The 12,645-nt window shown below is 45.2% G+C and overlaps 1 protein-coding gene across 9 annotated transcripts in view; it reads right to left on the bottom strand.

Moving 5' to 3' along the window:
• Positions 1-12,645, bottom strand: part of raraa (retinoic acid receptor, alpha a) — a 145,908-nt gene that overhangs the window by 36,317 nt on the left and 96,946 nt on the right. Inside the window, exon 1 of one of the 9 annotated variants that reach the window (XM_005721628.1) lies at positions 4,728-5,787. The exons of the other annotated variants lie outside the window; for them this stretch is intronic. Within the exon in view, the coding sequence (XP_005721685.1) occupies positions 4,728-4,905 (178 nt within the window). The 5' untranslated portion in view covers positions 4,906-5,787. Of the gene's footprint in view, positions 1-4,727; positions 5,788-12,645 lie in introns of those variants that run through there. 9 annotated transcript variants of the gene reach the window in all.

Genomic DNA, 12,645 nt, shown 5'->3' with positions numbered 1-12,645 from the left:
TGACTGAGCCAACGGGCATTTAAACAAACAAAAACACGCATCTTTGTTGCTCTTGGTAAACTTACTGCAGCGCTTGTTGTAAGTAACTGTTGAATTGCATTAAAAGGGCAACGACTGCTCCACAGGTAGGTGGCAAGGTGCCGTTTTTGAGAGCAAGTGATGGCAGGTTGTGAAATGCTGCCCTGCAGCCTTTCCCAGGAGAATGGCAGGAGCAATGCTGAACTCCGGTCACCCCTCTGCCATTGCAAACATACCTTGATGACACAATTTGTTATTGATGTTACCCTGAAGGTGAGAGCAAGCGTATTCCAGTGGACAATCAGATTGCACTCTTTCACCAACGCACATCTCCCCGCTCTGTGATGTCCCAGGCATGCAGGCTACTAAATCGCAATCACCTTTGGTTGATCGGGTTTAGATAGATGTGGCAAAATGAGGAGACTGCCTAATGCTTTCCTTCTCCAGAAGAACAGATGACCTTGTCTCAGAGCTGTGCATCATTTCTGCCAGTCCCATCAAGTCCGGACCAATAAAGCCCCACAATAAAATCCTGATGTTCATGATGGCACCAAGACACATTTGTGTACAAGCAAAAAACATAAGACTCAGGGACTCCACAGCCGCATAAAGGGCACGGTCATTCAGGAATACTAAGGCCTGGAATTTGCATTCCTGCCTTATATAAACAGTCACAAGCTGTAATGTTATTAAAGTAGCTTTGCCAAGAAATCCTTGATTGTTCCAAGAAAATAAAATTTGTACTTTATGATCTTCCCCTTGTAGGATAGAACCCCCCCACACACACTTCTGTGCCAGAAACCAACAGTACTCTAGCCAGTTCTGCTTAGTGACCGGACTCACCGTTTATTTTCTGTTGTTCATGTTTTTCCAGTTTCTAGCATGCACTATAAAAAAAAATGCACATAGAAAGAAAAGGTGCAGGAAGTGATATTTGCATTTCTTTCGTAGGGCTGACACAATCTGTTCTCCTGCACAAAGTCCAAACACATCACCCACTTTCCGTGTTTCAGTGTTGCTTCACAACACAAACAATTACAGGTGCTTTTTGTGGTGCTGTCTGATACTGCAGACTCAGAAAAAACTAAATGGACTTGCCTGTAAATCTGAAACTTAAAAAAATGCAAATTCAAAAAACTGCTCTTACAGCCAGAAAAAAAAAGGGGGGGACAAGGACTTAAGGACTAAATATCAAACAACTCAGATTAAGACACATACTGTTCATGTAAGCGCACTTTCATCATCTTTCATCATCAGAAGACAAACATGACAAAGAATGCTTTGCTCTCCATCTCACATATGCTCTATGCAGTGACTAATTCTTTTACACTATAGACAGCCTGAGAAAAATATACCCCAAAGAGCAAGACGCCCATGGGCTGCAGAGCATTTGAGCCTACCGTGCAATCCCCCCTTTCCACCATTTCCCTAGTTTTTAGTGTGTGACAGTCATGTGAACAAAGCCGCGTGCATTCTTTCGTGCATGAGCCTATAACCGCTGTAAGGATTCTGACTGTGACTCAGTGAAAAATCAAGTGGATTTAATCTGCAAGGCCACACACTTTTCACCTGAGCCATTCAGAGCCTTCTTCCAAGTAGAACCAAATTACAAACAGCACACAATGCCTATGACTGGGCAACCTGGTGATAAACAGAGGCTACATGTAAACAGTCAAACCTCTTAATACACACCATCTTTTAAGAACTTGTTTTACAGGCTCATAGTGTGCTGGATTATATCAACTGATGTAAAATGGAAACATAATCTTTCTCATATTGCACCTTTCAGTCTCTTTAAGGATCCCCTCGGGAAAAGACCAGTCTCCTATGATTAGTTAGCTAGCCTGGCAAAAGAGCACTGAACATTGGTTATGTATCATAACCTCTACTCTACGAATGCTGTTGTAGGCCTTAACCCTTTATCATCAAAGTATCATACTTGCTGTGTAATTCTGACTGTAAAATGACAAAATAATGCTCATCTTTCTTTTCTCTCTAGCCCAAAATGATTGAGGGGATATGAAAATCTAGGCAGGGCTGGTTTTTCTGTCTGTATTCAAAAAGCAGTACTTACAACTGAATTGTGTTACCGTGATACACCGAATATCCCGGCAAAACCTGACTTCGCTTCTTTCCAAAAATCATTAATATTGTCTCTAGAACAAACAGTTATAGAGATGTGATCATCTGTCATTTAACTATAGCATTACAGATTCAAAACAGCCATGTCTAATGAAGTGCATGAAGGGGCTCCAACAGATGAATAACAATGGAAGAAGCTGCTGATTCCATGACTTAAGCTAGACAGGTATAATTCAAATATATATTGGTGATACAAGTAAGAAAATGAGGAGTAAATCTGAATGTCAGTAAATCCAAGCTGAGCAACAGCAAGTCCTGTACGACTTAATTACACCCCATTGGTGTGTGCTTTGGACTTTATAACGTTTAAATGCACAAAAGAAGCAAGTTGAAGGAATATCACTATCACTAATATCACTAAAGGGAAGGGAGTAGGCTCAAAAGCATAATATGGCCTTGTTAACCTGTTAGCAGTCGGACGTACCGCCCACGGTACATTGGATGGTTCAGGGGACTAATTGTAAATTTGTAGGACTGCTAAGGGGTTAAAGAACCAATAATACTGGGATGAAGCACCCATATGATGTGGATTTATACCCACTCGCTTAGTGGGTCCAGAAGGCCGTTTTAGGCTAGATTCACTTTAGCAAAGATGTCACTGAGTGCATGCTTAGAGCCAGAAAGCTCTTCTGTGAAGCCTGTAATGAATAGTTAGATCCAATGTGGAGGGGTTGAAAAAACAGAGGACCAAAAAAGAAAAGCACAGAGGGGGTAAAAAGAAAAAAAAATGGTAAGACCTACCAGGAAAAGTGCAGAGGAACATACCATGACACTACTCTCTGTGAACTTCAAAAAACAAAAAAGCAAACAGATGTTTATGGGATTGTCTTGTGATTTTTTTGAATCTGGCTCATTTGGATTCCTGCGTGAGAGCGGGGAGTGACGAGGAAATCTCGCGCTGTTGTCTGGGTTGTTTTCTAACCCTATGATCCAATAAGCCTCTGAGCCACGTGATGACACTTACGGATGTTGCGCCTCTCTGCTCTACACCCTCCCGTCAATGTTCTCTGGTTGTGCACTAAATTTTTTATTACATTCAAGCAGTAAGGCAAAGAGCAGATATGCTACCCCTCACCCACACACACACTCTCACTCTCCCCCTGCAATTCCTCCATTGAGCAAAACAATGTGGAGTCGAGTAAAGGATCAGAGGTCTTTTCCTGGGCCAAACCCCCACAGTCTCCCCTCAGACGAGCTCACATGGTTTGAATCAATGCCTCCACTAGAGCTGTTTTAATGGACCGGTTCAATAAATACTATCAGGCTCTTTGAATATCTGTTTAGAAAAAAAAAAAAATGTACGGGCTTCGCCTCTTTACTCGGGAGAGATCTTTTTCAAAACAAATAATGAGATGAGAAAGATGAAGAAAAGATTACAACACATACAAAATAGTTATGGCTGCTTGTCTTTTGTTGTTGCTGCCAAACATTAGAAATTCCTGTCTAAATTTCCCTTTGTCGTGCGTTTCTATAGTCTTGAGACAAGGAGGAAATTGGTCCTTAAGAGCCCGTGGAGATTCCTGCCTTTTTTTTAGCTCCTTCAGCAGTGAAAGACAACAGAGCTATCCCTTTATAAAAAGGGCCTGCTCACGCTTTATGCAGCCTGGCTCTACTGAGGTAAAGAATGGGAAGCAGCTCTTGCTATACTTTGTTGCTGCAATAAAACTCTCTCTCTCATATCTGCAGCAGATATGCTATCAGCAAAATTAAATCTCCCACGGCTGCTGGCGGATACTGACCCAAGGAGATCATGCAGCAAACGCATGAACGTATCATCAATCTAAACTAAATCTCACTGATATAAAAGCACAATAAACCTGTCATTTATAAAGACTGCTATCCTCACTACCTAGCACAGGAGTCTACACATAAAATCATACTAACTGAAATATTGTTTTTTTTTTAAAATAAAGTTATGCGAGAACATCACTTCAAATTATTTATTAAATATAAATAAATGAGTGCAAGGCTTTCAACATTTAACAGATACAGTTGTCTGGTGAAGGCCATGGTGCTGCTGCTGCTGCTGAGGAACTTTGGCCTGTGGGTACAGCTTCCCAGATTACCAGAGGACCAGGGGATAACACTGGCATGAAAGTTTGATCTGATTAACGCTGGCATCGCTTGCACAAACCTGGTTTGCATTAAGTGCAGATTTCAGGAACGCAAAAGCTTCGGGTAGCGTGGCCTGGATCAGAGCGCAAACAGACTGGCAGGAAAGAGAAGGAGGGAAAAACCCCAAACCTGAGCGAACGCTCAGAAAGAAACGAGAGAGACGAAAGTGGGTCAAATATATATAGGCCTGTTGCAGCATTGACGGCTTACTGATTGTGATAACGTGCAGCGCTGTTGAGCACATATTATGGGGTTTAAATAATTGAAGTGGTAACTCCAGAATAAAAAGGCCTTCAAATGATCGCTTCACATGCGACCGGCGTGTGCTGGGAAGCGCAAAATAGGAAATATAGTGATTATTATGCACACACACTAACAGGGAGGGTTCAACTTCACTAATTAGTGAGATGAAGGGGAGGGGGGGTGTTTAAAAAAAAAAAAAAAGCACCTACAGTGATTGGAGCCGTTCCAGTGCTGGTTCCTGATGGACGTGCTGTACGGATGGGGCGCCCCGGGCATCAGTCCTTTCTCCGGGATCAAGCATCCTCTGCTCTGGTTGTAGTAATCCATCATTAAAAACGGGTTCGGGCTGGGATTCAGTCCCACAACGTCCACACTCTCATACATCATATGAAGCAGGGCGACGGCAGGGGGGAAATATTAGCAAGAGGGCAAAAAACAAAAACAAAATACCCGAATTGTTTGTGAGGGGTTGGTTTTCAGCTCGCCACCAGCAGCGGTGCCGAACGGAGGGGGGGAAACTGCATTAAAATCGAGGGGAAAGTGGTAAATCCAAACACAGCAGGGACATCGGAACATTTGGCATCTTCTCACGGCAATGTGAAGATCGAAAACCAGACCGATGGATGAATCGGTGTCCGAATGCGCCTGATCGGATATGAAAACATAATCTCAAAGAGCAGTCTGCGTTGTGTCCGAGGTAAGAAACTCGACAACAGAAATACAATAAAAGGAAAAAAGAAGAAGAAAAAAATCGGGGACGAGCCGAATAACTTCAACAGAAGGTGTCTGTCTTTACGGCGCTGCTCAAGCAGAGCAACATATGAGGCTGTATCCACACGACAAAGAATAAATCCAACCCCCAGTCCAAACAAATCTTTAAATAAATACAACACAAATCTCCAAAGTCTGCGTGGACAGCGCAGGGAGATTTGGGAATGTGTTGCAGGCGCAAATATTAGGAGAGGGAATTCCGCAGAGTTGCAGTTTGTCCTTTTGGGTTACGGTCGGTTGTCCCGTTTGCGCCCGTCGTGGGTGGACTCCTGTCAGCTCCGTAAAACGAACCAGTCCCCCCTCCTCCTCCTCCTCCTCCTCCCCCCAGCCTCGCAGACTCTGTTGCACTACAACGAGCGGCCGCTTCCCTCCGTCAGACCCTGCTCTCCAACATCCAGGCTCCCGTTAAAACGCGCAGCGCCGCCTTGTTTTGTATTCGGGGAAGAGAAGCCTAAAACCATTCCCACACCAAACCGTGCGGCTATCATGTTCTGCAGAAATGTGACAAGGCACAGCAGCTGAGAGCTTTGGCTCCACCTCCACTCGGCTCTTTCTCTCTCTCCCCCCCCCGCTCTCTCCTGCTTCCCCTCGGTGCCTTTCATGCGTTGCTCCGCCCCTTCTTTAACCCCTTCAGGGACGTCACGACGGATCTCCCTCTCCCGAAACACGGGCACTGCGGGAGTGTTTCTTTTTGGGGGGTGAGCCCGCCGGCCGCCGTCAAACTGAGCAGCGAGGGCTTTAAATAGGAAAGTATTTGAGGACATGATTAAGTTATATAAGCTCCGTAATTAGTCTTGCGTGTCTTTACAGAGTGATTGTGCACACAGCGGCTGCTATATCACAATCTAACTCTCTTGTTTCTTTTTTTCTTTTTCCTGGAAGTCCCCGTTTATGTTCTCACTCTTTACTGGGCTCCTCCTTCCAACTAATTTGACCCTTTCCCCTCATCAGTCCCTAACCCTCCCGATTTTCTTCTCCCCCGGCCGCGGTCTCCCTAATTTGCCTAATGCTATGCGGCTGAACTTTTCCTGAACCCAGGCAAGTAGGCAGCCTCACCTTCTGGTGACCCACTGGCTGACTCGGATCTCTGGCTTGCTCTCATCCCCACATTATTCAAGGTTTCCCACCTTGTATACCCAGTGTAACACTATTACACTTTTCCTCTGGTGCTGCCCAGAGAGGCGCCTCGGTTCACACAGCACACACAAGGATAAAAAGTGCCAAAGTCACCCAGTCATAGTAGCAGGGCGCTTAACTTTTTCTTTCCTCCCTCACAGTTTAGTTACAGCTAGAAGAAGTCCAGGAAGTTGTTTTCAGAGTTGCTGCCTTTATACCGCAACATTCCAGGTAACATTGTTCCAGCTTATTAAGCAAACCCTGCAGCTGTGTCATCCATGAGGCATAGCAAAAACTCACACTATAAAAGCAGTTTGAACAGTCAGCTGACGCTAATATCAGTGCTGATAAAATATAGTGGCAATGAAGTTTGTAGCCCCGTGAGTGCATCCAAACTTCTCATGTTTTGCCTTTTTCCCCTTATGTGCTTCAGAAATCCCAGCCTGTAATTTTGTGATTGTCATGTGATCTGGAGGACAGCTGCTGGCCCAAATTGTCTGTGCATGCATAATAGTAGAGATTAAGGCCAGGCACCAACATACAAAACTGTGTGGGTTTTTTTTTTTAACCTTAACAATGTAAAAGCAGAAATGTAACGTTCGAAACACACAGAGCAAATTCTGCCTGTTTCATAACTCAGTGGGACGTCCCTGACAAAGTTGAGAACATAGGAGGACACTTTCCGAGCTGTTTTGGTATCTCGATGTGGACGCAAAGCTTTTCCAAAACTGCCTGGGTGGACAGTGAACATCTGATACCCGATCTTGTGAAATGTATCTGCGCAAACACAAGCACGGCCAAAAAACCCTGAGTGGCTTGTATTGTAACCTACACCACAGCCGAGACAATACCTCTCCTCCCCCACTTTCCCTACACCTGAGCCACAGGCCACAGCTGGGTCTGACCAGCATGTTTTTTTTTTTTGAAAGGGATTATCTGCACACTGGCAGGGGGGCTCGGCTTGCTCCGCCTCCAGTGACTGTGACACTTATTTAATGCAGGCCCCTAGTGTGTTTACCCTGCCTGATAAGAGCCGATGTGCAGGCCTGGGCCATGGCGACCCCTCGCCTGCATTGATAGCGCAGCCACACATTCCTTGACAGGATTAGCTCAGTGAGTAATGGTTGTCAGAAAATGCTAATTTTCCAGGCTCTGTTTTCCTCTCTGAAGAGGGAGCATTCATCCCTGGGTAATACCCCATGATTGCATAAAACAAGCTGAGAGATAACAGACTGCTGATCATTACTTATTAAGAGAGGGGAGAATACAAGATTAGGCTGACATACAGTCCTTTTCCCACAGCTTTTTATTTGTAGCGAAAAGAGGAACTCCATTAAGTCAAAAAAGAAAAAGAAAAAGAACTGAATATATCCAAGTGGCTAAGAGTAAATACGTGGCAATTTTCACAGGAGAAGGTGATATTGGAACACCGGACTCCTCTGAGTACACAGTTGGAGAATTGAGTGTGTTACACTGCATTAGTGGAAAAATTAGGACTGGTTTTTATTCCCAGTAATAATATGTAATATGTCACTCTCACATGAAAGTCAAAATATAAGAGCCAGGACATACACTTGACGGCTGGTACCACAACAGCAGAAGTAAGAGTGGTAAGTTAAAGAGGGAGAGGGACGAGAGGCACGCACACACACGCAGGTTTCAGCCCACATCAACACACACCAGTTCAAGTGGCTATTCTTGTTCCAGCATCAACAAGCGCCACACTCCTGAGAACATGGAAAAGTACTTTGGCACTGGAAAGCCAGAGAGAATGAGATTGTGCCTCGATCCCCTAAGTTGACGCTGAGGACCCAGTCTCAGATTCGTCGCTCGGGCTTCAAAGTGAGGGTGCGTGAAGTGCCCACTCCAAACCGATGCACGGACCTGATCAAAGCTGCATTCAGACGCAGGGGCCTTGCAGAAAGAGTTATGCAACTGAAAATAATAGGGAGACACCACGAGCGACAAACATAACAACCTTGATCTGAAGCAAAGCTGCAAGTGAGAGTCTGGTGAAGAAATAGAGAGAGAAATGGGGGGTGGGGGTGGGGGGGTTTGGGAGAGAATTCAAAGAGTTTTATGGGCTAAGAGAGAAGAGGAGATTGCTGGCTGGACCTTGAGGGTGTCAAACTATTTTTACTGCCCCCACTTTCCTTCTTTCTGAGTCCAATCAGGGGCACTAGGAAGCTGTAAAAAGTGCACGCCTTGCCATTCCTTCCCCAAGGAGATGGGCAGACAGGTTAGAACAAACAATAGGTTGTTTTGTCATTTGGATTATGGCGCACGGCAATAGTGGGGGGGAGCACAAGTCCTGTGTAAGTGCACAAAGTGGACTCAGCAGTATCCTTCTTTAGAGCATGAGTGAGAATTTCTGTTTCTGGAGACGATCCACTTACATCTGCAATCAGCCCTTGGCTCTTGTGTTGCTACCTTCACTCTGGAGATCATTTCTGTCCTCTGTGACTAACGAACACATCCTGCACAATGTGCTCTTTATTGGACATGATGGTCAAATCAAAACAGAATCAAATTGTCTCAATGTCATGGAAAAGTCTGCTGAGCTCTGGCTGCCTAGAGACACTAAACAGGCAAAACAAACAAAAAAATAAATAAAGAAAGAAAAACCAACCAGACCTGCCGTATCGCTCAGACAACAGTCGGCTTGGGTAATAGCCATCTCTTGACACGATAAGGCCAGAAATGTTCCAGTTAGAATGGCCTGGGCCTAATTTTAGAGTTCCTGTCTGCCTTAGTGGCTACTACACAAACACAGGCACTCATGGCTCACCTCCCCCAAAGCACTCCTGCACATGTGCCAGCAGATGGCTAATGCCCAGACGATAAAGAAGTTGGGGCAAGCCTCGGCAAAGGTTTCTATCTTTCTTAAATCTTCCCAGCGGCCTAATAAAGCAGCACAGCGGTGGAGAATTCAGAGAAGAAGCACTTTAAGGAGTTGAAATGTGTCCTAATTTGAGACGGCAAGATAGTGATCGAGTCTGTTCAGGTCTCTGTCACACTGTGAGACAAAACGGGCTCTCTGTATGTCAGCATTATCCCACGACTGATCAGCACCGTAATCCCACCCCACCCCTATCACTAGCATAGCCCTGGCAACCACTTCCTCCTGTCACTCTCCAACTAGAATCACATCTTTGGCGTGCATACCTGTGTGGGTTTACGCATGTTTGCTTTCAAGTCTACCTGAACCTCCGTGGCCCGTCTGTTACCACTCCGTTCCCCTTACTGCCTTTACAGTTTCCGTGTGTGTGTTTGTTTGCACAGCTGGTTTTGTGCAGCCTGTACAGGCAGCACCAGCCAAACCCAGCAGCTGTGCTCCCTGACATTGAGCCAGTGCGTAATGAGGGCCCGACCCTCCAATGTGAGAACAAGCTCCAGTTATCAATGAACAACTGTATCACTTCCACCTCCCTCTGTCAATCTAATGGAAACACATACACACGCATGCGTACGCATGAACGCACACAAACCTTGACCTAAAGTTAAACTGGTCTATAGATCTCAGCCTTGGTGCTTTGCCATCCTGTGTGTGTGTGTGTGTGTGTGTGTGTGTGTGTGTGTGTGTGTGTGTGTGTGTGTGTGTGAGAAAGAGTGTCTTTTCTAAAAGGACCCTCTTAGCCCCCCCCCAGTCATTATCCCTTTAATGTCCTTCCGACAGCAGATTCCAGCATTTATGGTACAGGCATATATCTGCCCATAAAGCCTTTTATTGTTCAGCCCAGCTCTATGGTGGCCGTAACCTGGTTTTCCCATTTTTTATGGGGGACCTTCACTATATCACAGAGGGGGGAGGACAAAGCTGCCCACCATCGGTGTTTACCAAAGTATGGCCGACTCATAAATCCATCGTGGCCGGCGGCATTCTGGAAATACTTCAGCAGAGGAAGAGAACGAGAAAGAGAGAGAGAGAAGAGGTAAGCGACGTAGCTTATTGTATAGCTTGTAATTGTCCACACTCTACAGCCTTGAGTTAGAGAGCCATCTCCTCAACGATCATTAGGTCTATGTTGCTTTGCACCAAGTCCATCACTCAGCAAATCAAGAGAAAATTGCTATGGATGTTACCCTGGAGGAAGGATATCTCAATATCAGTCATCCAAGACTTGGAATGGCCTCCATTAGATGTCAGAGACGGGGAGATGTTTTAGTGCATTCAGACGGATACTGGCTAATTCTATTTAGAGAAAAAAAAAGGACAAGAAGAAGAGAGAATAAAGCACAGAAACAAGGAACAACAAAGAGAGCAAGAAAATGAGAAAAACAAGGGGAAAAAAAATATGGCCAAACTCCTCCTGAAGTTTTGTTGGCAAATTTATAAGTTTTGTTGATTATCAATTACAAAAAAAGTGTTTATTCACACATTAACCATGATTAATCACAGAGAAACCATTGCAGAGAAAACAAACTGTAACCAAACCTTGACTGAGACTTGATAATCATTATCCTGATTTGAAATTATGTGCGCCTGTCAGCAGAGTCATCATACCCGTATGGTATATTGTCTGGACTGGTCCCGACACGTTGCTACCAAGCTATCAACCTCCAGGGCTGAAAAGTGAAGCCAACAGAGTTGAAGCAAGTCCCAGTCCCCATAGACTCCCGAAAGTGAAAAACTTCAGATGTTTACAGCCCAGCGCTTTAGTTGATTGCCATTGGTTAGTTCCACCTCGGCTAGTTCCAATAACTTCACTCTCAAAGCTACGCGGTGGTTGACGGCTGTGTTAATTACAGTAATCAATTACACAGATTGGAAATTAATTGCAAATTTAATGTTTAGCTCATTTTGACAGTGCTCCCTGCAATGGATCCCTTGCTTTTGCATACACGTTCCTGGATGACATCCTTCTATACTCATATTTTACCTGCAGCTGCTGACTAATTAACTAAACTGTGAGAAGCAGGCGAAGTATATTATAAGGAAGTTACAGAAAGGAGATGAGCTCTTGCAAGAAAGCGCAGAGGGAGAGTCAAAAGGCAAGGAAGCAGGAAGCTGGAAGAATAATCTCTCTGCTCTGCCAAAGCTCACTCAGAAACTGGCATTACTGATGCAATTACAACTCAAGCTACACTCATTTATCCATGTCTGCATTTCCTGAATCCAGGTTTTCCATCTCGTGGTCTTAAATCAGAGCTCTCAAAAACTAGAGATGTGCTGATAAAATGGGGGGGAGAAGTACGCATGTTCTGCATCTCTTTCAAGTTTTTGATTATGACCATGCTGTCTGCTTTTCTGGTTGAAAGCATTTCATCTCTTTCTTTTAGAGATCCAAGTATTTTCCCCACTCCCTCTTGGTGCCTTCTCTCTCACACTTCAGGATTTGAAGTGCTACAGAGGACCAATTTCCTGTTTTCTATTCAGAAGTGTGATGCTCGTGGTGGCCTGGAGGGGATATGGGAGGTGGTGGTGGTGGGAGGGGGTTAGTGGTTCACTTTAAGTGGATTGCCCTCATTCTTGTTGTGCCCAGCCCAAAGCATTATGATGCCTCGGTGACTGACCTCCGCTTCAGCAGTGCCCCTAACACCAGTACAGACAGGGCACACCAATTGTTGTGCTTGTTGCACAAAGGCTGAATGTGTGCCACGACCTGCACAAAAGGTTGGACAACTGCAGGCCAAATGTGTAGTCAACACTTACTGAAACCACAGTCTGCAGTGTGTGGAGTGGGCTGGGAGTTATTTGCGATACAGCTCTAATCCTGTGCTCGCTCTCTCATAAAAGTTGACTGCCCTCTCTCTCTTCTGGGCGCCCTTTCTCGCTGCAACCTGTTTTCTAATGCTTGTATGCATGTCGGTGTCTGTGCACAACTCTGCCAAATGATATGAAATGTTCAAAAAGTGCCGATCTAATTTGGATGTTGATGAAACGTGTGAAATCCTCAGCTTACCCAGCAAAGTTGGGAGCCGGTGGGGACAACAAAGGCCCTCGGGAGAGCGGCTCAGAGCATGAAAAATGCCCCTTGCCGTCATCACCGCCGCGGCCCCTGCTGGCCTGCCTTTTACAGAGAGGTGGGGGGAGAGAGAAAGAGGGGATGGGGGGTTGGGGATCTGCCTCATTCTAACTTGGGAAGGCAAGAAGGAGGAGGGTTAATGGAATGGATGACTCCGGCACATTAGATGAGAAGTGAGCAGAGCAATGAGCAGAGAGGGAGTCATCAGCGTTTCAAAAGAATGGGGTGCAGTGAAAGTAGACGGAGCAGCTATACTCCTTTCCCTGCTATGTGT

This window comes from Pundamilia nyererei, unplaced genomic scaffold (assembly GCF_000239375.1).
Source record: "Pundamilia nyererei isolate P.nyererei 1_Seehausen unplaced genomic scaffold, PunNye1.0 scaffold00005, whole genome shotgun sequence".
NCBI classification, from domain to species: Eukaryota; Metazoa; Chordata; class Actinopteri; order Cichliformes; family Cichlidae; genus Pundamilia; species Pundamilia nyererei.
Note: the sequence above shows the minus strand (reverse complement) of the source record. Positions and strands in the feature narration are given on the sequence as shown.